The 26783-nt window shown below is 45.6% G+C and overlaps 1 protein-coding gene across 1 annotated transcript in view; it reads right to left on the bottom strand.

Annotated features, from left to right (window-relative positions):
- Window positions 1-23402, bottom strand: part of FLT1 (fms related receptor tyrosine kinase 1) — a 220809-nt gene extending 197407 nt beyond the window's left edge. The window contains exons 1-2 of the mRNA XM_021678191.2: window positions 23363-23402; window positions 23001-23181 (exon numbers count right to left, since the gene is read on the bottom strand). Of these exons, the coding sequence (XP_021533866.2) occupies window positions 23001-23181; window positions 23363-23402 (221 nt within the window). The remainder of the gene's footprint in view (window positions 1-23000; window positions 23182-23362) is intronic.
- Window positions 23403-26783: the final 3381 nt, after the last annotated feature.

Genomic DNA, 26783 nt, shown 5'->3' with positions numbered 1-26783 from the left:
GCTGGAGATTGGCGACAAAGTCATGGAATTTTATTTATTACTATCTTTTATCCAGATGTTTTAATTAAATCATGTTCTAAGTAATAAAATAAGTTTAAATTTATTTACAGAACATCAACTACTGAGGACAGGGTAGAGCTATTTAGATGAAAGTTTTAAATATTATAAGCTATTGACATTAGGAGGTCCACATATTGCTCTTTAATATTCATGTTTAAGATTTTTGAAGAATGTTTCATACACCAAGCATTTCTGTATTAGAGGACTCTTCTTTATATTTGTAATTCATGAAAGGCGTGTGGCTTTTAAAGGCTGAGTCATTCTTTGACTCAGTGAATCAAACTTGCGGGGGAATCTAGCCACAGGAAAACCTGAGCTACCACTGCTCTCCAGATGGCAGCTTGCCTAAAATGTGAGCAGATTCCCCAGGAGGAAATAAGCAGACTTGGAATCTGGCCTTGCAGACTAAAACCTGCAAGGTGCTTGCAAACATCCCGGGGTATTTCAAGTCCTGTGAAAACTCACATGTTTCTATTTTTTCAGGGCCATAACTATGACCCTCTGCTGATTTTTTAAATTTAAACCTGCCTCCTTTTCCGAAAGGTTTTGAGCTGTCATCGGGTCCAGTGGGGAAATGGTCAGATACTCATGATAAGCTGATGCCCACGAAGGAAAGTCAAGCCCCAGAAAGGAGAAAAACAGAGACTGAGAGAATCCGCCCCTGCTGAGGATGTTCGTGTCAGAGGGGTGCCCACAGGTTATCAGAATCTTTAGGCCAGGTCCAAGAAATTCATCAGCAGTGGGGAAAGGAGGCAAAGATGAAGTAAACGGACACTTGAAAATATAGGCAGAACACCACAGTAAGAAGTCAGCATGGGCATATTTCACAAGTAAGGAGTAGGCAAATGGTGTCTGATAGGGCTCTCCACCAGGCCTCAGCCTCAGGACCAGAGTTCTAGAAAAGAGACCTAGTAACAGTTCTAGAAGGAAAAAATTGCTAGTCAGGAAACAAGGGTAGGAACTTGGAGGGTAGGGGCTGGGAAAGAAGAACCAGATCAGAAGCCCAGGAATACAAGAGGAAATGGGGAGCAGTGGTGGGATACCTCAAGTAGCAAGAGAGGGCGCGTCATTAGCTCACTGAATGAATTTCTTTTGTATGGACTTCCACTGAATGGAGCCAAAGAACAGCTTTACTGATATGTTCCAGCAATCCATGAGGAACATAAAAAATTCATCTCTAGTCACCCACACAAGTTAAGCCAACATCGGAAAGCAAGCTGAAATGCAACCAGTCTGCATTTGCCAGCAGCTGAGGAACCCAGAAATCCTCCTAGCTGAAGGTCCTCAAAGAAGCTACAGAGCTCAGTAAGCCCCTGACTTATTTAGCTTAAATTTGGGCTAATCCTTTTGTGAAAGGCTGTGAGGGAACAACCTGCCTCTCGGATGGCGGCAGCAATGAAGTAGGTGGAAACACCAGTAGGATGTGTGGACAGATGGAGCCTTAGGAGTCTGGGTGCAGACAACTATTTCCATGAAGAGAACAGAGGAGTCAAACCTTTCATCATTTTCCCCTGCTCTGAGCATTTCTTTTCTGAAAAGTTTTCTTTTTCTTCTAGGGCATGTTCAGAAAGTTGTTTTTTAAGGATTAGTGACAGGGAAAGTTCGTTCAATCTTAAATATTTACCCCTCTTAATAGCTTTGGGATAGCAATCTGCCTTTGCCTGTTGCTGTCATTCATCTGAAACAGATGTTTGCAAAACGGTCCTAAACGGCGGGACCGCAAATACAAAAGTCACCCTAGTACAAGGTTCTTCTCCACTGGTCCCTTGAAGCACACCCACGTAATGCCATTGGAAGACTGCCACTGGAGGGCATTAGACATCATTTAATTTGCTAGATGATGACTCTTGACCTCTGCATTCATTTCACGCAGGTTACTAGTTTATCCCTATCACCACCATCAGACATTTATTGATCTATTTCTAGGTGAAGGAAACGATGATAGAGCAGCAGATCCAAAGTGGTCTTCTAAGAGGCTCATAGTCTAGTTGGGGGTAAGTTCAAAGCAGACTTGCATGCTCTATCAAAAAGCCATGGTGAGATAAGAGTAACAACTTTTTCAGGGACAATATTTTGCAAAAGCAGTGAGGACCTTCTTAAGAAGCAAACCCACAGTGCCATACAGGGTTTTGCACACTCTGCTGGGTAAGCCTCAGTGCATCTAGACTAACCAGAGGAGCCGGCCAACATTTTCATTATTACAAAATATTTGTCGAGCAATTAGGATGTGCCCAATTTATACCTTCTTAGAGATCACTCCACCTGTTTCTCTCTAAATTTATTTCTATAGACCACAAAGCTATAATCTCTTCTCTAAGCTTACAAATAAAGGAATATGTAAACAAAAAATAGAATATGATCAATCATTCATTCATTCAAAGCATTAAGCAGCCTTGGCTTTTACCCAGTTCAGTCGGGACTCAGGACTCCAGCAACTGGGGATGATTTCCACATCACAAAGAGTCCCAAAGGGTTCCTTTTAGTGCTTCCCTAGAGTTTAAATATTTAAGTGTTGTTTTACAGACCATTAACTCTTGCAGCTGGTAGAGGAAGAAGAGATAAATGTGGATGGTCAGGGAAAAAAGTAGATCTAAAACTGAAGTGTTGGAAGCCAGTGCCAACAATAGACCACTGATCCCTAGAACTCTGATTTGTATCTTACTCATATAGGATAAAAGTCCTCAAAGTACATTGTTGACATTCTCTGTTTTGATCTTAACATCAGTTAGGCATGATGATAAACTCAAAAACAGAGGGTTTAGAGGGATGACTAGATGGAACACAAGATTTTTAGGGCAGGGAAACTACTCTGTATGATACTGTAATAGTGGACCTATATCATCATACATTTATCTAAACCATGGGATGTACAACACCATAAGTGAACCCTACTGTGAACTATGGACTTGGGTGATAATGGTGTGTCCGTGTAGGTTCATGGCTTTTTAACCAGTGCGCCTCCCTAGTGGGAGATGTTGATCGTGGCAGAGGCTTCACATACGTCGGGGGAGAGGTATATGGGAAATCTGTACCTTCTGCTCTATTTTGCTGCAAATCTACAACTGCTCTGAAAAATAAAGCCTACCAAAAAGTTTGGGAGTTTACAATTTGATGGTAAATCACATTTTCAACAATTAAATTCCCATAAAATGTTTGAAGAATTTGTTGCAAATATTAATGAGATGGGGAGGTATACCTATAACAGATTTGAGGTGGAGCCTCTGTCTTCCTCTCTGCAGACTGCCATCAAGGCAGGGTAGAGGAGATGGGGATGGTAGAGGATTGCAGTCGTTCAACACATACTGTAGTCTGTGTGTTGTATGAGTCTGTGTACACATGTGTCATGTATAGAGACGAGCATGTAAATGATATACATGTATAAATTTTGTGGGTACTTCCAGCAGTCAGCGGTCAGTACACCCAGCCTACACATGCGAACAGTAGGAGATGGTGGTAGGCTAGCTAGCACAAGCCCCAATGTCTCCATTTTTAGTAAACATTTATAGTGATAACGGCAAAGAAGACTCCTCTCTGCCTCTATGATTTTGCAATCAAGTTTCGCCCAAGAGACAAGAGACAGGGCAGTGAGAGGAATACCAAAATAGAAGTACTATGTGGAGTAGGATAATATTTACTAGTAATTTTCTGAGCCTAACTGCTGTTCATATTTGTACATTTGGGGACCGCCTAGGCAACTCCACCCACTGCCCAAACCTAGCCGACTTGGAGCCCACCGCTAGTACCTCTAGAGGTGGGTGCGGGAGTGGGGAGGGTCTTTGGGCAGCTGGGGGCTCCTTCTGCCAAGTTCCCCTTCCAAATAGAACGGGTTGCAAGAGGGCTCTGACTGCTGCTTGGCATGGTCAGTCCTGATGGCCCCAGTGGGAGGGTCACTGGTGAGACACCCAGCCCCATCTTATTGTTTAGCGCCGGGAGTTTCCTCCTTTGGCAGAGACCTGGAGCCGTGAGCTGAGCGGGAAGGGGACGGGCTGGGGCAGGACTTTGGGATGTCTATTGCTGCCGCTCCTTCCCCTCTCCGGGAGCTCGGGTTTCCCGGGGTGTGTGCGGATTCTCAATAAAAAGGGAAAAGCACGATCCAAGTTAATTTTCCAGCGCCGAGAGGAAATGCTGTTTCCTGCATCGTACAAAACTGGTGCCAACAAGACTGACACAGGAGCCCATTGTCCCGCTAACAATGCGGTGATGGGGGAAGGACGCCTGAGAAAACAGACCTCGGGCCGCCGTGAGCGTTTGATCTTTCCTCATAAGTATGTGAATGTGCATGTGTGTGTGTGCGTGTGTGGTGTAAGGATGGGCTCATAGAGCCAGGGCACAGCCCCTTTCCGTCCTGCCTTCGTTCCCCGGGCACGCTCCTAAAGATGGCAAGGGAGACCTAGCCCTCTAAAGCGTCCAAAAGACAAAAGGAAAAAGGGAAGGGCAGGAAAACCGAGAGAAAAGTTTGGAACTGGAAAGAAGGGAAAGGAAAGGAGAAGGGGAAAGACAAGACTCACCCCAAAGTCCCCCCATGGGCTAATTTCAAATCCTCCATCGGCCTGGGTCCAGTGCAGAATCCAGCGTCTCCCACCCCACCTCCGCCCCGGCGCCAACCCCGCTCGTCCGGTGACCCCGAGCTGAGGGCGAGCCCACGCGGTGTGAGTGCCCGGGACTCTGGCTGGACTCGCCGGGAGCGCACCCGCGCGTCGGGAGCGGGAGGGAGCGGGAGGGAGCGGGAGGGAGGCAGGCGGAGGGGCAGCCTCTCACGTAGGAGTCCCTCGACAGCCAAGCTGCTGGGCAGGGCTGACCCGCCGGTGACTCGGCCCAGAGAGCGCCAGGTGCGCCCCGATCCACGCCTGGCGGCGGCGGCGCCGGGCGAGGACGGGATCGGCTTGGTGGGGCGGGGGGGGGGGGGGTGCGCTGCGCCTCGGGGTCGCCCCCGCCCGCCCGCGCCGGGACGAGCGTCCGAGCCGGTGGCGCTCGGCGGGGACTTCCGCGGAGCAGGCGGGGGCGCGGGAGCAGCGCGCAGCTGTCTGCTTCATTTCACCTGGGCGCCCGGGGTCAGCGCCTTTGCCTGAGGACACGTTGCTGCAGGCTCCAGGGGACGCGGGTTCAGCCCAGCGCCCAAATGTAACCTCCCCGCCCCTCGCTCGCTCACGTAGTCCGGGGCTTTCGGGACGTGAAGTGCTGGCGAGGAGGCTGTTCGGGCCCCGGCGGGGCTGGGTGATAAACAATCGCCAGGATACACAACACCCTGGACTGTCACAAGTCCCTCGCAGGAAAAGATAAATAACATCTGAGGAGCCGCGGCTCAGCTTCCCCGGGCTGAACAGAAACTCTGCGAGAAGTGAGTAAACAACAGAACTAAAGAGAGTTCACGGAGCTTTGGCCGCAGAGAGAATCAGACGCGGTGTCCTCTCCCCAACCAGGGGGGTGAGGGGCGGGGACGGGGCGGGGGCCGTTCTTCCAGGGGAAACGAGGGAAAAAACAAAACAAACCGCACACGGTTCAAACTCTGTCCTTTACGCTGACTAGCGCTTGTCACGTTCTGGATCAGAAGTCTGTTTCCTGGGCATTGTAGGAAACCTTTCTGGAGCAGGGGTTGAGGTGAGGGGGCTTTCTGGAAGAGGAGGCTGAAGGAGAATTTCCTGAGGAAGCAACACTTTTCCGAAGGTTTGCTCCTTGGGATCATAGTTGTCAGTGACCTAAATCACCCTCGGGAATCTGTGGTTCTGTGTTGATTTCTTAATGTTAAAGGAAACCTCCTCACCTACGGAGACGCTTTGCCCTGTGGGGGTGGCCCGCGGGGAGAGGGAAGGCGGAACAAAATCCAAACCAGGTAACTGCAGATGCTCCATGGGTCCCATCAAGTATGCACACCTAAAGGGTTTACCTTTCTCCCGCCTGGAGTTTGAGTGCCCGAAGCAGTCTTTTCCCTTCTGTGAGGGAGCAAGGCTGGGACCTCTGGGGTACCAGTGCTAAGGCACTTTGTGCGCCTCTGCTCCCCTCCTCTCCTGCAAAAACTCATCTAGCGCCTAGCCTGCCAATCTCCACAGCCCCAGAAGGACCTCGTCAGAGGTCCAACAGCCTCTTGGACACTGCCCAAATTGCACTACGCCAGATTTATTACTCTGAAATAAGGCTTACACCCTAGGATACAATTTCCCCTGTATAGGGTATTCATTCATTACCCACGCACGTGTTATTTACGTGTTCCTGTAAACTGGGCCACTCCGGGAGCTCATTATCTAGTTCATACTGTTGTAGCTTTTCAGTAATCCTTATGTCCATATAAGTATGGTGAATAAACTCAGTGAATTGTTTCGAGATTAGGGAAAATGGGATGAGGACAGTGAGGATGTGGTGAGAATGTGGGCTGGCCACTTACTAAACACAATTGAGGGCAGACTGTGGTCCTCATCCCTCTGAATATTCTGACCCCTCACTCAGCGGTCACGTACACACATAGAGTATCTAGATTTCTAGATGTTCTTCAGGCTTTCTCATGCCTGTCATGTGGGCAAGATGGGGACATCTGGACTGGATGCTGGTGCAAGAAGGTGCGTTACTGACTAGTCAGAGTTCTAGTTCTGATGATTACACTCGTGAAGTCATATGGGAAGCTTTCAGTGTGGTTCACAACCCACTCATCTGCTGTGAGCTTCTCCAGAAACAGCCCCATTCATCTTTGTATTCACAGTGCCTACCCAAGGGCATCGTAGGTGCTCAACAAATATGCATTGCTGAACAAAGATTTTGTAGACCTGCTTATTAAATCTGGAGGTGACACAAAGTTGAGATGGTAAATATGATTATAAAATCAGGGTCACCCAAAGCCCTAGCAAATTGGAGCATTAGATGAATCTGTAATGAGAACATTTTTAAAAAACATTTTATTTACTTAGAGAGAGTGAGCAGAAGTGGGGGGGGGGCGGCAGAGGGAGAGAGAGAGGGAGAAGCAGACTCCCCACTGAGCAGGGAGCCCATGCAGGGCTCCATCCCAGGACCTTGAGATCATGACCTGAGCTGAAGGCAGACGTTTAACCAACTGAGCCACCCAGGCACCCCTAAAATGGAACAATTTTAGGTCTTTCTCTTGAGTCTCCCCAAATTTAAGTCTGCAAATACAGATTGGGGAAGAGATGACTAAGTAGCCAGGCTAACAATAATAATAGCTGATGATAATTTCAGTGTGGGGCATCAGAGACTTCTGTCAAAAAAATGACTCTGAGGCTCTGGATCAGAATCTACTCCACTTGTGCTAGACCTATGAGTTCTGGGATCGGTACTGAGCTCCCCAGTCTGGGAAGAGATTTGCTATAGCTGTATCTGTTGAGAGGAGGGGGACAGGATGGAGAAATACTCAAAATCTTGTTGGATGAGGATGGTCAAGGGAACTAGTGATGTTTAGTCTGGGATAGAGGAGGTACCTAAGGAGACAGGAGAGCTGCTTTCTTTCTTTTTTTTTTTAAAGATTTTATTTATTTATTTGAGAGAGAGAGAGAATGAGAGAGAGAGAACACCTGAGAGGGGATAGGGTCAGAGGACGAAGCAGACTCCCTGCCGAGCAGGAAGCCCGATGTGGGACTTGATCAGGGACTCCAGGATCATGACCTGAGCCGAAGGCAGTCGCTTAACCAACTGAGCCACCCAGGCGCCCAGGAGAGCTGTTTTCAAATACTTGAAGAGATGTCAGATAAAAATAGGGATTGGAATTAATGTGGGCCCCCCCTACCCCAGATGAGGACCAATGAACCCTGAACTGAGAGTGACTGTCCACAGTTGGCACGGTTCCTGGTGACTGTATCTTTTAGTTACACTGCCTCAGGGAGAAATGAGATCCCCAAAACAGAACTGAGTGTAGCAGAACCTGGATGACCCCTTGCCAGGGACATAGTAAGATGGGATTCAAGCATCTGCATGGGGCTGGGACAGAGAAGGCTTTTAAGATTCCTTCTAACACTAAGCATATACTCTTCTGTGTCCATTTCTATTTTGCTAAGGGCTAACTCTGCCTTGCTGTAGTTTCTTAAACCTACTGAGATCATTAAGGCACTTTTATATTACTGTTCCATAAAGAAAAATGTGCATTATGGAAACAACCAAGCAGTGCATATTTTTGAGCCCTAGCTTATAGAGTGAGAAGCTTAAAGATAAAGCCACGCATTGCCGATGATGTAATGACCCTGATTACTGCAGGTTTGAAATTAAATAAGCGGCTGGTATTTGTGAAAAGCTTTATCTGCCTGGTGAGGATCCAGAACAATGGGAACTTATATATATTGCTGGTAGGAAGGCAAGAAGGTAGAGCCATTTTAGAAACCAGCTGGGCGGTTTCTTATCAACTTAGACATATACTCTCCAAATGACCCAACAATGCCACTCCTAGGTATTAATCCAAGAACAAAGAAAACTTATTCTACACAATGACCCATAGGCTAAAATTTGTAGCAGCTTTATTCATAATGCTGAAAACTGGGAACAACCTGAATGTTCATCAACCAGTGAATGGGCAAATAAATTGTGCTACATCCACACAATGGAGTACTACTCAGTAATAAAAAGGGATGAATTACTGATTCAGGCAACAGCATGGAGGAATCGTAGTAGGATTATGCTAAGTGAAAGCCACCAGACACAAAAGCTACTGTACTGTGTGATTTCATTTATTTGATATTTGGAAAAGGCAGAACTGTAGGGACAAAACTCAGATTAGCGGTTGCCAGGGGCTGGGGGGGACGGGAGGGCTTGGCTACAGAGGGGCATAAGAGAATGTCTTGGGGTGATATAAATATTCTGTATCTTGATTTTGGCGGTAGTCATACAATATACATTGTCAACTCATAGGACCGTATACCTCAAAGGGTGAACTTTGTTTTATGTAAATTATGCCTCAATAAAATGGCCTTGGTAAAACTCTGTCCTCTTTTTTAACAGTGATTTTTCTGATGACTTGCGTAACATTGGTACACAATAAATGTTTGCAGAATAAATGAATGGACCTGTATGGAAGTTTTGCTCTCCATGAAGTCAAAGCTTACAAACATGCTCTGTTTTCTGTCTGAGGGACCCACCTTCTCCATTATCCCTCCTGACATGGAGGTTGTGGGGGAGGACATCCTTCTGGGAAGAGGCAGCATCCCGACCATCAAGTCAGTTTTCTGAGGAAGTCTTATTCATCTGGACTTGGGAACTTCATTCAGGAAATATCCAGTAGACAACTCAATATTGAGACATGTGGCTGTTTTCTGAGGGGTCTGCAATGGCAAGGCCTGGCTGGGAACACGCAGACAGGAGAAATTCCCATCCTAGGGGAACAGGGGATTCTAAATGAAAAGTGTCACTCCACAGGACTGATGCCTCTTTGCAAGTTTCTAATCTAACAGTTGTCTTTGAAAATTGATCATAGAACAAAGAGGTCTTAAAACAACCCCTCCCAAATTTAAATAATATACTATTACTAATTACTGTAGGAGATAGCTGGGCTTTAGGAAGATATGAAAATATACCAATTTGAATTTATAGACCTGTTACCTTACTTTTATTTTGTCACTTTCCCCCCCACAACTATCAGAAATTTTAAAAAAATTATTTAAACCATTTTAAGTGTACAGTTCAGTAGTGTTAAGCACATTCACATGGTTATGCAACTAATCTCCGGAACTCAATTCATCTTACAAAACTAAAACTCTGTCTTCACTAAGCAACTCCCATTCCTCTCTTGCTCCAGCCCCTGGCAACCACCATCCCACTTTCTGTCTCTATGAATTTGACTGTTGCAGATACCTCATATAAGTGGGATTATGCAATATTTGTTTTTTTGTGACTAGTTCATTTCACTGAGCATAATGTCCTCAAGGTTCATCCACGTTATGGCATGTGTCAGAATTTCCTTAACTTTTAAGGCTCAATAATATTCAACTGTATGTATATGCCACATTTTCTTTTCTTTTCTTTTTTTTTTTTGAGAGAGGGAGAGAAAGAAAGCATGCACGCGAGCACACTTGGGGGGGGGTTGGTGAGGGGCAGATTGAGAGAGAGAGAGAGAAGAATCTTTTTTCTTTGTTTGTTTTGTTTTTTAAAGATTTTATTTATTTAACAGAGAGAGACATAGCGAGAGCAGGAACACAAGCAGGGGGAGTGGGAGAGGGAGAAGCAGGCTTCCCGCTGTGGGACTCGATCCCAGGACCCTGGGATCATGACCTGAGCCGAAGGCAGACGCTTAACGACTGAGCCACCCAGGCGCCCGAGAGAGAAGAATCTTAAGCAGGCTCTATGCCCAGCATGGAGCCTGTTGTGGGGCTTGGTCCTAGGACCCTGAGATCACAACCGGAGCCGAAATCAAGAGTCAGACGCTGAACTGACTGAGCCACCCAGGAGCCTCTATACCACATTTTCTTTATCCATTCATCCATCAATGGACATTTGGGTTGCTTCTACCTTTTGGCTATTGCGAATGCCACTGCTATAAACATGCTGTGTAAATACCACTTTAGGACCCTGTTTCCAATTCTTTGGGATATACATATTTATGCAGATATCCAAAAGTGGACTTGTTGGATCATATGGTAATACTATTTCTAATTATTTGAGGAAATGTTATTCCCACAGTGGTTTCACCATTTTACATTCCCAGCAAGAGTACACAAGGGTTTCCATTCCTCCATGTCCCTCCCAACACTTGCTTTTTCGTTTTTTTTTTTTTTTTAAATAGTAGCCATCCAGTTGGGTGTGAGGTGGTATCTTATTGTGGTTTTCATTTGCATTTCCCTAATGATGAGTGATGTTGAGCATCTTTTCATGTGCTTATTGGCCATTTGTAGATCTTCTTTGGAGAAATGTCTATTCAAGTCCTTTGCTCATTTTAAAATCAGGTTGTGTTTTGTTGTGGCGGTCAAGTTATAGAAGTTCTGTATGTATTCTGGATGCTAACTCCTTGTCATATACATGATTTGCAAAAATTTCCTTCCATTCTGTGGGGGGTATTGTGGGATTCTTTAAGGCAACAGTATCCTCTGTGTGGGAGCCTATGCTTAACAAGCTCCCTGGGTTATTATGATGCAAAGTAGGGCTTATGCATCACTGTTCTGATGCACATACAATAGGATGGACCTTCCATTGACATATTTATGTAATAAATGTGTGTGGATTTGATTAGAGCCTTAGAATGTTTGAGTAGAAAGGACACCAGGAACAAACCAAATTCTGGAAATCAAAAGGACTCACCAGAGGGGGCACATAGGAAGAACTTAGACACAAAGGCGTAGGTCCCCGTTCTTGCTGCTTCCACCATGCTGGGGGCTCTGGAATATCTTTGTAGATTTGTTTGCTATATGGGCAGTTTGTGTGGTATGTTCACCATTCACCTCACAAAATATGTTCATTAAAAGTGAGGTGTTTTTTTTTTTTCTTGAATAGGAATGCCTACTATGAAACAAATACAGGCCAACAAATTGCCTGAACGCCATTTTTACTTGACTACACTCTAGAGGTAATTCATGAAACTCTAACGTCCTTGAGGAGTGGAGCCCAGTGACAGGTGAAGGGACTGTATCTGTCTTTTTAGAACAATTGTTTCTCTTACCTGTCTCTGTGACTTATGGCTTCACTCACCCCTGCTTCTCTATCTCTCTGGCTATCCTTTCTTTGCGCCCTTTGGGACCATCTCCTTTTCCCTCTCTCCCCTAAATGTGAAGGTTGCCCTCAGCCCCCTTCTTTTCTCACCAAGTACCTTCTCCCTAGACAACTGTGATTGTGTCTTTGACTTTGCTGGTGATGACTCTCAGATTGAGTGCACCAGCCCAGCCCAGACTCAGATCTATGTGTGCCTTCCATAGGTGTCTGCAAGGGAGACCCAGCACGTCAAACTCCAAGGTCCAAAATTTTACCTGGTCTGTTCCTTCTCAGAACTTGCTCTCTTTGCCCTGTCTGAGTTTGCCAAAGCCAGAAACCTAGGAGTCAGCCTCTCCCTTAACACTCATGGTCAGTCAGTCATTTAACTGTTCATGCTGTTTGTTAAACAGCTAGCAGATTTCATTGATCCTTCTTTTCATTCTGGCTTGACCCAGTCTTGTTTAGCCAGTCATATTCAGAGACACTCCCCACTGTGCGTGCACACACGCACACATGTGCACATACACACACACCCACACACACTGGAATGTGTGTGTAGGATGGTATATCCCGGTGAACAGGCAGTGCGTGGCTAGGAGCTCCCTCCAAGGATTGGCTGAGGACACCACAGAGTACTGGGATGGCTGGGGAAGAGAAGGCAGTTCTGTACTCCAGGGGCATCTAGCAATGTTTAGAGACTGGGGGGGGGGGGGGGGAGGGTGGGTATCCTATTGGCATCTAGCGAGTGGGGTCCAGGGAGCTGATAAGCATACTACAATGCACAGGACACCCCCCACAGCAAAGAATTACCCAGCCCAAAATGTGAATAGTGCCAAGGTTAAATAATCCTGCCCTAAAATGATCCATAGCTTTTGGTTCCCCACCCAGGTCCCTTTTACCCGGAGGATGCACTAGACTGCTAAGTGTTGGCTGTTACGGGCTCACAGCTGCCTCCTGCACAGACAGGGGCTACCTCAAGATCTGCGAGGTCACCTGTACTCCCCACCGCTGAGGTGCCCTCAACCAATGACCGACTGGTGCCGGGATACAAAAGCCCAGAACTTCAACTTCAAAGAGGAACAGCTCTATGGTGCCATTCATGTTCCAGAGCCTCTGTGGGATCAAGCTGAGGCTAGACTTTGGCTGACACCACATCTTTTCTTAGCTGCCCCCCTTCCCTTTCTTGCTTCTCCCACCTCCTTATTCCTCAGATTCCTCCTGAGGGCACACTCCCAATACACCACGAATACAAGAATCCCTACCTCAGCCCTGCTTCTGGGGTTCTGACCCACAACATGGGGCTGGCTGACATTTGTCAAGGGAGAAAGTGGAGCATGGAAAGACCAAGCCCCTGGCAGCTGGAAGAACATGGGCCTGCCCCCTAGAGTTTCTCTGCCACTTACTACTGGTCCCAGGGTGCTCAGCCAAAGCCATCCCTCAAGAAACTGATGAATAGACAACAAATTCAAGGCAGTGTTACTTTACCAACCAGTAGTAAATTTAAGGTATTAATTTACTTACTTTAAAGAGAGATGAGGGGTGCTTGGGTGGCTCAGTCAGTTAAGCATCTGACTTGATTTCAGTTCAGGTCATGATCCCAAGGTTATAGGATCAAGCCCCGCATCAGGCTCTGTGCCCAGTGGGGAGCCTGCTGAAGATTCTCTCTCTCCCTCTTCCTCTCCTTCTGCCCCTCCCCTCCCTCTAAAAAAGAGAGAGAGAGAGAGGCAACTTGCTGACTGTTTGCCTAGTTTATCCATGTTGCTCTACTGGACCCCCTGCCTGCTTGGCTTTTTTTGGGAAGGTGAGAGGCAAGATAAGTCCTGAAAGATGAGATGAAGGAGGTAGAAGGGGAAGTGTCCCTGGACAGAGGGAAGAGCTTGTACAAGGGCCCCAAGACAAAACAAAACAACCCTCACCACCTCCACCAACACCACTAAACATAAAGGAAGGTATCCCAGGGACTGAGAGGAAGCCAGTGTACCTGATGCTGGCAGAGTCAGAGGAAAAGGAGGACGGGATAAAGCTGAGAGAAAGGTAAAGGCCAGACTATGCAGGGCCCTGTAGGAAAGACATGTGGGTCTTATCTGAGATGTAATGGGAAGGTTTTTGTTTTTTTTTTTAAGATTTTATTTATTTATTTGACAGAGAGAGACACAGTGAGAGAGGGAACACAAGCAGGGGGAGTGGGAGAGGGAGAAGCAGGCTTCCCGCTGAGCGGGGAGCCCAATGCGGGGCTCGATCCCAGGACCCTGGGATCATGACCTGAGCCGAAGGCAGACGCCTAACGACTGAGCCACCCAGGTGCCCCTAATGGGAAGGTTTTAAGCAGTGTGTTAAAAACAATCTGTTTTCCATTTAAAAAAGATGATCTGACTCTGGAGTCTCTGGGTTAATCGGAAAACTTCTATAATTTCCAAAGAAAAATTACCAACAGTTTCAATTTCAAGAAAATCGCTTTTCCATGTATCCTTGAAATTGTTAAAAGCCATTTTACTTTCCAGGCTAGTACAGGAAAGGTTAAGGGGGGGGGGGTAGCTGATTTAAAAAGTAAATTGACAAAAGTTTATAGGTATATGAAAACTTCGTAAGATTTAAATTTTCTTCTTAGCAAAGGATGAACATTAGTTGAGTAATTTTCATTTGATTAGGTAATTTTGGGCAGATATTACATTCAGGAGCTTTATTTTGATAGCTTATATGCAAAAGGCTTCGGTGATCATTTGCAAAGATATTGTTAAACTTTAAATTTTTTGTTTGTTTTATTCTAATTCCAGCATAGTGTTAGTCCCAGGTGTACAATGTAGTGATTCAACAATTCCATATATTACTCGGTTCTCATCAAGAGAAGTATGCTCTTGATCCTTCCACCTTTGAATTTTAAAACTCTGCTTGCATGTATTGCTGTTTTTAAAATGACAGCTACTGGGCGCCTGGGTGGCTCAGTTGGTTAAGCGACTGCCTCCGGCTCGGGTCATGATCCTGGAGTCCCGGGATCGAGTCCCGCATCGGGCTCCCTGCTCGGCGGGGAGTCTGCTTCTCCCTCTGACCTTCCTCCTTCTCATGCTCTCTGTCTCTCATTCTCTCTCTCAAATAAATAAATAAAATCTTAAAAAAAAAAGATTTTAAAAAAAAAAAAAATGACAGCTACTATTTCAGGGGCGCCTGGCTGGCTCCATTGGTAGAACATGTGACTCTTGATCTCGGGGTTGTGTTCAAGCCCCATGTTGGGTGTAGAGGTTACTTAAAAATAAAATCTTAAATAAATAAAAATAAAACAAAATGACAGCTATTATTTCAAAGCCCAAATTAATGTAACAAACATTGTTTCTTCAGATGAGATGTGGGGCTCGATCCCAGGACCCTGGGACCATGACCTGAGCCGAAGGCAGACGCTTAACCGGCTGAGCCACACAGGCGCCCCTCAAAGTTTTTAAAAGCCATTTTAATTTCCAGGATTTTCTTTCTTAACAGTCTCCTCTGGCTGTTTTGTGGAGGCTGTATTAGACAGGGCGGCAATGAACATGGGAAGGCCAGTGAGGAGGCCCCTGGGAGAATGCAGGCAAGACATGAGCTGGAGGGTGACTCAGAAGACTGTGTGGTTTTGGCCCTGGACAGAGGCAGGGGGAGTTGAGATGTATACCCAGGAGGTAGACACACAGGCCTTGCTGGTGCCTTGGATGTGGGAGGTGAGGATGAAGGAGGAATCCTGGATGGCCACATTTCCAGCTCAGGCAAATGACTGAACATGCCACCAGTTACTGAATGGTGGAATGGGAGTGGGGGGTAGGGGGACTAGTTTGCCAGGTTGTGAAGGAATCAAGACATGTTACCCTTTTTTAAAGATTTCTATTTATTATTTTTTAAAGATTGTTTGAGAGAGAGAGCAAGTGGGGGGAGGGGCAGGGGGAGAGGGACAAGCAGACTCTGCACTGACCACAGAACCCCATTTGGGGCTTGATCCCACAGCCCTGAGATCATGACCTAAGACGAAATCAGGAGTCGGAGGCTTAGCTGACTGAGCCACCCAGGCGCCCCTTATTAGTTTTTAGAGTGGGGGGAGGGGCAGGGGGAGAGGGAGAGAGAGAATCCTAAGCAGACATGGAGCCCACCGAGGGGCTCAGTCTCAGGACCCTAAGATCACGCCCTGGGCCGAAATCAAAAGTCTGACACTTAACCGACTGAGCCACCCAGGCGCCCCAGGACATGTTACTTTTAAAGCAAAGTGTGCATCCACCATCAAATAGGCAGTTATATGGGGGAATCTGGAGGTCAGAGAGGTTTGAGGTGTCCTTTTACGAATCCTTAGTGTGTAAAGTCACGAGGCAGAACAGAATGCAGTCATGTGGGGAGAGTGTGTAGAGGAGGTAAGGGAGCCTAGAACCGCACCCTGGGAAGCCAACCTTTAGAAGTTGTGTATGTGTCTGAGGGAGGCAGAGAGAAGCCTGCAACGGATTCTAAGAAAAGAACAGCAAGAGAGACAGGAGAAAAACTCGAAGTGTGGGATCAGAGGAGCCAGGAGAAGAATGTGTTTTCAGCAGGAGGAAGTGGGTAGGGGAGTTGAATGCAAAACTCAAGTAAAATAACTGAACAAGTATTATTTGACTTTGGAACGTGGAGGTGCTAAGTGGCTTTGACAGGGACAGAAGCTGGACTGGAGTGGGCTTGAGGAGTGAACAGGTGGCTGGACCTCAACGCTGGGACAGCTCTTGCGAAGTTTTGCTTCAGTAGGGATAAAGGTGAGAGGAGCGGCAGGGAACCCGTTGGTAGCAGCAGGAGGATGAAGCATAAGACAGGAATGTGTCCGTAGATGTTTAACCAAACCCCTTTGGAAAACCAGGGGCTTCATTTGTAACAGTATAAACACGCTCAGCACAGCCAATTCCAAGTCACCAACATAACGCCAAAGAGCTGGCAAAATCCCTGAAAATTTAACCGTTGATTCTTAGGAGCCGGCATGACCCAACTGCAGCCTGCCAGTGCATCAGAGAAAAGTTCCTTCTCAGAATGTAGACACTAAGACAGATCAGCAAGCTATCGGAATGATCCTGTGGAGAAGCAGAGAGCACTGTGTTAGGACAGCATAAACAAGACGGGTAAGACAGGAAGAAACCAGGTGTAGGTGCTAATAGATTTGCCAGTTTGAGGGTGGGAAGAGCAGGGAGGCCCCCTGCAAAGCCCCCATTCTCTCAGTGGGCTAGGAGACAAGGCCGTGAGCTGAGCATGGGTGTCAGTGGATGATGGTGGTCACGCAGTTGAAGGATTATGTGGTGGAGTGATTTGAGTAGGAGTGGTGGAAGGTGGGAAGGGGGTGGTGGGTGAGGACGTGTGGGATTAGAGACTGGGGGAATATATAGGACGACCTAATCCACACGTGACCTGGCTGTGGGTGGCCGCCTTCAAGACTGTTGCGTGGTCAAGGGTCTAAGAGGCCAGCATGGTGAATGTGTCATCACTACAGACTTGAAATAGCCAAAAACCCTGCAGGAGCGGGGGTGGAAAGGAAGACAGGCAGCCAGGAGCTAAAGCCTTGAGCATATGAGGGGTGTGTGTATATGTGAAGTGCAAAGGGTGTGTTCTGGAAGTCTGTGCATGGAAGTGGCATGTGAAGGGTAGGAGTCTCAAAAAGTGGGGGTTTGTGCAACAGAGAGGGAGAGAGACATGGCCTGCAAAGTGTGATGGCAGCCCAGGAAAGCACAGTTTTTGCTTCTGGTCCTGAGTTCTAAGAGGTGTAGGAGAGAGAAACAGCACACTTGTTTGGGCTGCAGTGAAGCCTTCTCAGGGTGAGCAGGGTGCTTGGGAAGAAATGGAGGTGGAGCTGGAGGGGTTTGCTGTTTGCAAAGTGAAGGTTCCACTTAGAGGGGCAGTAAGGGGTTGGAGGAGGGGTTGGGCTGGTTGGGTCCAACTGGGGATGTACACAGTAGCATGGGGGCATAACTCGGGGTGAACAGAGAAGCTTGGATTTCTGGCAGTGATTATGGTAAGAATGGATTTGAGGCATATAACCTTGTTGGGATATAACACATTCCACACCAATATGCCTCCAACATTACCAACAAGATGTCAGATTTGAGATCCTATGAGATGTCACCTGATGTAACCTCTAAGCAGACTGAAAGTCTATCAAGCATCATTTGGCATTCCCCACCCCTGAACCCTTACTTCCTTCAGTTAGGACCTCCTGGGTTCTTGTTCAGATTTCTGGTATCCAATGTCGATTTCCTGGCCCATGATTCCTGCCTTGGAGAGTTTTTCTCTCTGAAACTTAATTACATCTGTCCTTTGTATGTTCTCTTATTTTCTCCTCCTAAAGCTATCCATGTGTGATCTGCAAAAGTGTTTCTTTTATAGGATTCATTTCCCCTTAGTTTCAGGTTAATTCAAACATACTACTTCTTAGGGCATTTTCTTTGATTACTCAAACTTCTCTCTTGAACAGCAGGGAGGTTCAAAAACATTAACACAGACCCACGTAATCTCCTTGATTCATGTAGTAGTAGTATTAGTAGTAAGACATCCAGTAATAGCCCTCTTCCCTGTAAGTCCTTTGAAAGTCTCAGAGGGAATACATCAACCACAATTATTTTTCTGCAGAACTTAGAAGACTCTTAGTAGCCAGCAGAATGAGATAATGCAATCTGTTGCATTAATATAACTGTTAACATGACAGCTACCAATTCCTATTTCAGAGAAAAAACCCACCCCATTATGCCGAAGACGCAGGACTTCAAATGCTCAATTTTATAACTTGGAATTTTCCACCTGTAGAACGTGTTCTCTGGAAACAAGAGAAATGCTATCTTGGGTTTCTGTTTCTCAGGGTTGTGGCATTCAGTGAAGTAACAGTACAAATGAGAAATTCAACAAGGTTACAGGAACTGCTGATCGAAAATGTGAGTCAGACTCAATTTGGTGTGGGTGTCGCTAGAATTAACTTTTAGTTTTAGAATCTTTAAGTGAGTCCTTTGATGAAATTTTCCAATGTGCTTTAAAATTTAAAAGAGAAAAAGAACAGAACAGAACAATGGACCCCCAACCATTCTGTAAAAGGTGTCAAACAATTGGAAAATAATAATTTTAAATAATTTTATTATTCATTTTTATTTTTTTTAAAGATTTATTTATTTACTTATTTATTTATTTAACAGAGAGAGAGAGCACAAGCAGTGGGGAGCGGCAGGCAGAGGGAGAAGCAGATTCCCCGCTGAGCACAGAGCCCAATGCAGGGCTTGATCCCAGGACCCTGGGATTATGACCTATGCTGAAGGCAGATGCTTAACTGACTGAGCCACCCTTGTGCCCCTTAAATGATAATTTTAAATAAAAATAAATAAGTGTCCATTGGCATGGCTACTGTTTGACCCTCCTATATTCAGAAATCTCCAGGAGCCTGGAAGATAAGTTATTTCTGGCTCTTGTGGACAAACATTCCCTTGTTTGATATTATTTGAGGTTCACAATCTAAGCCTGTTTTGATGATCCATTTTTCTATTCATATTTGTTGAGTGTCTGCAATGTGCAAAGCACTGTCAAGTTTTTTGGGGAAGCATTAATCCATGTAAAGAAATAGTTATAATGCAAAGCACATGTGATAAGAGATATATAAGGAAGCCCAAAACATCTGGGAGTTTAAAGAAAGGAGCATTAATTCTTGCAAGGGAATAAGAGAAGAAATTGTAGAGGAAGTAGAATTTGAGTGGTGTGTCAAAGGAATAGAAGGTTTGGAACAGAAGGGCAAGGTAATGGGAAGAACAGCCAAAGCAGGGGAATTAGTGAGTGAAAAGTTGTGTTGCATGTTTGGAAAATGCCAAGTAGACTGGTCTGGGGGAGAACACAGGATGCAAAAAGAATAGAAAATTAGTTTACGGCCAGACTTGTATGGATACCAAGTTAAGAAATACGGTCTCTATGGGAAAGGCAATGGGGCGCTACTGAAAGTAGAGAGCATGTGCTCTCCAAAGTTAAATCTCCCACCACATGTAGGATGGCTTGGAGGGGGGTGTGTGTGGAGCAGAGCTGTCAGCTAAAACACTAGATGTGTCCCAAGTTTAACATCTTTTACTGTTAGGGGGTGCCTGGCTGGCTTAGTTGGTGGATCATGTGATTCTTCATCTCAGGGCTGTGAGTTCGAGCCCTATGTTGGGGGTAGAGATTACATTTAAAAAAAAATCTTTTACTGTTATGATTTCACTATTATTATTATTATTATTATTATTATTATTGTCATGACCACTTATTAGATGCCTACCATGTGCCAGGCACTAATCAAGCCTTGTGGATACACAAATGATCAAGACAGAGGTAATGGAGTGTATAATCTCATTGGACTTGTCAGATAATAAGCAGAGTAAGGAGGGAAATTTCAGATTAATTAATTCTATGAAGAAAATAGAGTATCGAGCGCCTGGGTGGCTCAGTTGGTTAAGCGACTGCCTTCGGCTCAGGTCATGATCCTGGAGTCCCGGGATCGAGTCCCGCATCGGGCTCCCTGCTCAGCAGGGAGTCTGCTTCTCCCTCTGACCCTCCCCCGCCATGTGCTCGCTCTTTCTCATTCTCTCTGTCTCAAATAAATAAATAAAATCTTAAAAAAAAAAAAAAAAGAAAATAGAGTATCTTTCCCTTTCCAGCATCAGGTTTGGGTAGGTTATTTGGAACAGCACTCCCACTGAAAATCATTAAAAATGCTACATAAAAATACATTAAAAAAAAATTTAAAAGCTCAGATAGGATAAGGAATTTACTAGGTTGAGATCTGCGGGGGGGGGAAAGGAGCCCAGAGAGTTAAGTGAGTCTTGAGCTGCTTTTGTCCTGAGGATGAAATCAATCCAGGAGAACTTGAATTTGGGATATGATGGACCAGAGGGGTAGGAGCGGAAATCCTCTCTCCTCCCCTCACCCTGGGGGACTGGAAATAAAGCATTCTAATCACACCAAGCTGGAATTAAACTATGAGCATGAGAGTAAGACTCCACCAGAAGCAAGCCTTTCCGCCCCCATGATCTAAGATCTCACCTCTGCGCAAACCATGGAGGACTTAGCCCCCTTTCAAATACACAATTAACTTTTTCTAGAAGGTTCTTCTGAACTATGAAGATCAAAGAGACTATCTGACATGAACAACCAGAGTTTCAGTTATGCAAATTCTCACATCTATTCAGAGTGCTCTGTGGATAGGTAGAAGAAAAATACACTGGAGACGGTTTAGGATCCAGCCTGTAAGCTTAGAAGCTGATTCTCCATGCTAACAAGTAAAAAAACAAAAACAAAAACGGAACAAACTGAAAAGTCAACAACTCTTCTTAAATCTGTAAGAGAAGTGAGGACACAGGACAAACCGCCCCCCTCTCCCCCGCCAAACTGGAGAGACACACAGGCAGATAGAGTCCCAACTTACCAGAGTAAGGAGCTCCCAGCAGACACTTCCTGGGGAACCAGGGGGGGCGGGGGGCAGGGTAGGAAAACCTGCACTGATGAGTTGCTGGAGGCTCAGTGTGGACAAATCTGAGAGATGAAAACTCCAAGGATACCCAGTCATCAGGCGGCCTCTGATTCACTTTGGGTAATTTAACTCCTGGTGCTCTACTGGGTTTTCACAGAATATCAGCTAAAAAAAATCCCCTCATGCTTCTGGCAGGAGGAGGGGGAAAAGGAACCATTTTGAAATACCCCAGAGCACTGGGTTCTTCTTAACAAGGCCTGCCTTTGGGGGAAATTAGTTAACCAGAGCCTCACCTGCTGTGGTTTTATTAAAGCCTAACTGACCGGGGAGAAGACAAGTACCCAAGTTCAGCCCCCTCTAACCATGGTCTCCCACCTAAAGGAGGAGAGAAAAACAGGAAGCCCTGGTGAGGTTCCCCATCTAGATGCACGCACTTGCTAAAAGTCAATTGGAAAATCCATCTTCCTTGGCATGAAGAGGAGAACAAAGGACACTACATTCCCCACTCCCCCCCCCCCCGCCCCCCCATTCAAGTTTGCAGCAGTCAGGGAATTTGGCAGTTGGGAGACAAGCCTTGATACTGACAGGACATGAGAGTCAAAGAGTGAACGGTGCGGCCACACCCCACCATATTGAATGGACTCACGTGAAGTTAAATAATACAATCTCTGAAACAATGGGCACCACGCCTGGCCTGGAGGTAGCTCCTTCCTTCTGAGCTTAATTCCCTCCAGGGTGGTTGGCCCTCACAGCATCTGAGATGTGACCTGGCTGGAGGGTGGCCTTCATTCTGGTCACTTAGGATGAGTGTGTCACCACTCCACAAACACTTGTTTGTGGCAGAACGTTAATCACACCTTCAGCAGAGGCATAGAGAATCGAGGGTCCTGTCAGATATTTTTCACTAGCCGGCTGTTAATTACTTAATCAAGCAGAAGAGAGAAGGAAGTCAGTAGGCCTATTTCCTGAGAAGCTATTTAGTGCATTAATTTATTGGCAACCGACAGAACTACACATTACAAATGTTTCCACTATTTTCCTTTCAAATTGTCAATAGATAAAAACCTTTAAAAAACTGGCTGTTAAATAATAGTACAATTGGTTGGTACTTATTAGATACTTTACATTCCCTAAGCTTTCTTTTATTTTTTGTATTTACTAGACAGCAGCATAGTTTTATTGAACACATTCTATTAGTTCTGTCAAAAAGTAGTATGTTATATAGTAATATAAAAAGTCAGTATATAAAAATACATCACATATACAGACATAGAAAAAAGGAAAAGGAACAATTAATCTATCACTGTAAGACAACTGCTTTTAGAATATTTGTGAATTTATATCTTTATCTACATTTTATATATGTATTGCATAGTTGTAAGTATAATAGTTAATTGACTCTGACTCTGTTTTTCACTCAGCATTTTCTATGCTGGTACTATTCTTCATCTTGTCTTACAGATACACAGTAGGCCCCCTTAACATTCACTAAACATTAAAAAAAAAACCTAAAACCAGCAAACTCTGTAAAAAACAGGCTTTAGTGAGAGAAGGTGGGCTCCACGTGACCCTGTAGGAGACCTGTCTTCCTCACAACCCCCTCAGCATTCTTCATTGTAATCATCGGTTTAAGGTTCTTCTCCCCTCCCAGAACCGGCTCATTTACACCTGCATACGCAGGGCCAAGCAAGGTACACATTAGGTGTTCAGTAAACATTGGTTGGACTGAAGAATAGAAAGACTGCACATGAAGAAAAGGAAACGGCATCGAAGGAAACAAGTTTGGGGCAAAGATAGTTTGGCAAAGTCCTTATTTGGGGGGAAATGTTCTGGCACAGTCCCTACTCTTCTTAATTTAGCATCTTCAGGAAGTTGGGGATGATTGATTCTGGAGGCATACCTGAAGTCCACGAGGTGCAGCTGGTTACACTGACTCAGAAGTTTATAGAACAAAATTTGCTCCAAGGTTGAAGATTTCCTGGTGGCCTCGCTCTTTCTCTTCAGGTCCCAGGCACTTTGGGAGCCTTGGATTTCAGTGCACACATGGCCAAGTCCAAGAACCACACCATGTATGACCAGTCCTGAAAATGGCACAGAAACAGCATCAAGAAACCCCGGTCACAAAGACATGAATCTCTCAAGGGAGTGGATACCAAGTTCCTGAGGAATATGCACTATCAAGGCCCTCCAGGCTCTCGTACAGCCCAAGGAGGTCAGGCCCAAGATCCCACAAGGGGTCAATCACAAGCTCAATCAACTTACCTACATTGCCCCCCACCACCAGCTCGGGAAGTGTGCTCATGCGTGCATCACCATGGTCTCAGGCTCTGCTAGCAAAGTCCAAGAGCAAGGCTCCAACCATGGCCCAGCCTGTGGTTCTGGCTCCAGCTCCAGCTCAGGCTCCCAAATCCACCCAGGCCCCCACGAAGACTCTAGAGTAGAGGCCTCTGTCTGCCAGTGTGAGGACAGAAGGACTGGTGTGACCATGGACTGCTGTGTGGGGCTGGTGTCCTCTGCTATATGTACCTGTCAGCCTCAGGCAGCATCAAATTTTTCTTTTTTTTTTTTTGGTTGGGGGGGTCGCCTGGGTGGCTCAGTCAGTTAAGCATCTGCCTTCGGCTCAGGTCATGATCCCAGGGTCCTGGAATCGAGTCCCACATCCGGTTCCCTGCTCAGTGGGGAGCCTGCTTCTCCCTCTGCCTGCCACTTCCCCCTGCTTGTGCTTTCTCTCTCTCTCTGACAAATAAATAAATAAAATTAAAAAAAAAAATTTTTTTTTTGAAGACTCCCATTGGGAGGTAGCAAGGACGTGTTCTGATCACTTTAATCAGCGTCACACCCTCCCACATCTGGGAAAATGCCATACTGTGCAGTGTTTTTTGTTTTAAGTAAACCATGTTTGTGTATTTAGAGTGTTGATTTTATTTCTGTTGTTTTCCCCCTAGAGAAAGAGGGTGCTAAAAAGTTCTCTCACTCCTCACTCCTACCTTCTAGCAGCTCATCAAATCTAAAAAGGCAAAGAGGGGCGCCTGGGTGGCTCAGATGGTTAAGCATCTGCCTTCGGCTCGGGTCATGATCCCAGGGTCCTGGGATCGAGCCCCACGTCCGGCTCCTGGCTCAGCGGGGAGCCTGCTTCTTTCTCTGCCTCTCCCCCTGCTCGTGCTCTCTCTCTCTCTCTCTCTGTATCCCTGTGTCTCGAGTGAATAAATAAAATCTTTTAAAAAAATAAAAATAAAAATAAAAAATAAAAAGGCAAAGAGGCTTTCAGTAACTATAATGGGTTTGGGTTCCCAAAGCAACATGCAAGGCCAAACTCATATATGGTCAGAACTACATTAGAAAGTCTTTTAAGTTGCCCATAAATTATAGCAGTCCATTCTCTCAGCCTAACAGCCAATCTTGCCTCCGGCCTTGGAAGGGAGCACCATGACTTCACCTGACACGGGAAGGTATTGTTGCTGTAATGCTTGGGGTCCATGACATAGAATCACCCTGAAGAAAAGCACTCACATCTTCCGAGGGTCACAGCAAATGAGAGTTAGAGCATTGTGTTTGGGGTCACTCAGTGATAGGCAGAATCGCCAGGACTCCACGTGTTCGCCATCCTCCCTTCCCTCCCTGAGCAAATATATGTTCTCTCTCCTAGGAGCCGTTGCTGTGTGGCCCAGGGGACACAAAGGCACTGTCCTCATCCTTGCAGAGTCCACAGCCTAGTGAGGTTCACAGCTGTGAACCAAACTTTACATTATGACAAGATGAAATGCAAAGAGAGACATGCCAGAACAGTTATGGGTAGACAGAGGTGGCCACGGCTAGTTGAGTGGGGGGCACCGGGGAAGGCTGTGCTGGAGATGTGATGTTCAACCTGGGTCTCAAGGGTTGACTGTGAATTCGCTGGGTCCAGAAGAGGAGGAAAGCCTGTGGAAGGAGGCCTGGAATGGCACATATCCCAAGCATAGCAAGACGTGGAGGGAAGAGGGAGTAGGGCAGAGGATGATGTTGGAACGGAAGCTGGGGACCGAACTTGACTTTGTACTGGTATGTTCTAGGAGCCAAATAGTGCGAGACTTAAATAATTCACTACACTCTGTACACCAGCCAGAGGAGCAAATAGTCTTGAGTCTTACCTTGTGTACTCTTTCTACATGAGTGAATGAAAAAGACCAAACTAAAGGTGTCTTTTCCAGACCCAACTCCCAACGAAGCCACCTCTGGACAGCGTAATGGGCCACTGAAACCTGCTTCGCAGAGTTCCCGTCCCTTTGATCACTCTACCTTTTCAGGAACCTTGGTTTGGAGTAAGAAGCACAGCAGTGGTCTTTGAAAACCTTTGAAAACATGGAAGTCTCTATTTCTATTCTTTCTACCTCAGCTGGACACCCTTCACACCCAGACCCCAGCAATTGCCCCCAGGAGGAGTGAGAGTCTTATGCTCCATACAGTTCAAGATGTGGGAACTTAATCTAGGCTCACATGTGATCTCCAACCAGTAGTGCTTTGGCAAGATCCCAGGAGGAAAAGAAATTTGTATTCTAGGGCGCCTGGGTGGCTCAGTCGGTTAAGCGACTGCCTTCGGCTCAGGTCATGATCCCGGAGTCCCGGGATCGAGTCCCGCATTGGGCTTCCTGCTCGGCAGGGAGTCTGCTTCTCCCTCTGACCCTCCCCTCTCTCATGTGCTCTCTCTCATTCTCTCTCTCTCAAATAAATAAATAAAATCTTTAAAAAAAAAAAAGAAATTTGTATTCTAAGTTATGGCTAATTGTTCCCATATTATTTTGTACTTCCCTATTACATGAGCTGTAAGCATGCTTGAGGCAAGATACAGCATGAGTTAAAGTGAGCTCTTTTTTTTAAAGATTTTATTTATTTATTTGAGAGAGAGAGAATGAGAGACAGAGCACATGAGAGTGGGGAGGGTCAGAGGGAGAAGCAGACTCCCTGCCGAGCAGGGAGCCCGAAGCGGGACTCGATCCCTGGACTCCAGGATCATGACCTGAGCCGAAGGCAGTCGCTTAACCAACTGAGCCACCCAGGCGCCCGTTAAAGTGAGCTCTTAAAACAAAGTGGCTTGTTCCATTTACAAGAAAGGTGAACACCATCGATGACAAAGGGAAGGGAGTAATCAGCTAAATGAGCAACTTTCTAATTCTAAGAATGTTACAGAAAACTCTGGTAATACCATTACCTGCAAAATTAACCCTTCACTTGGCTTAACACACAGTTGAGCCTTGTGAAAAGTCAAATGCTATAAACAATTTTCTGTTAGAGGCAAACTCATAAATTCCCAGGCAAAAGCTCTGAGAATGTTAAATCTTTGGGAAATATACAGTGAGAGCAGGGGAAGAGTAAGCCAAAAATGCCACCCCCACCTAATAGTTTTTAAATAAGATTCAGGAAGAGGTTTCAAAGTAAAGTGTTCAAAACATCTGGTTCTTATTTGAAATATAATTAGAAATGTATCTTAATATATAAGGAATTTTAAAAGCTGAGAGGAAGAACATTTCTGGGTGACTAAATGTTTTAGATGATGTCACAATCATGGCACGAAGAGGAATACCGAAGACTCTTTAGAAGATTTTGAAAAATTGTTTTCCTTATGTCGTGTTATTATTTTTAGGAAAAGTCATTTTGAAATCAAATAAGAGGAGAATGGGACTTTATCAAATATAATTAGGAATCAAGG

The sequence above is a fragment of the Neomonachus schauinslandi genome, chromosome 3, assembly GCF_002201575.2.
Source record: "Neomonachus schauinslandi chromosome 3, ASM220157v2, whole genome shotgun sequence".
NCBI classification, from domain to species: domain Eukaryota; kingdom Metazoa; phylum Chordata; class Mammalia; order Carnivora; family Phocidae; genus Neomonachus; species Neomonachus schauinslandi.
The sequence above is the reverse complement of the archived record's forward strand: the minus strand, read 5'-3'. Positions and strand labels throughout refer to the sequence as shown.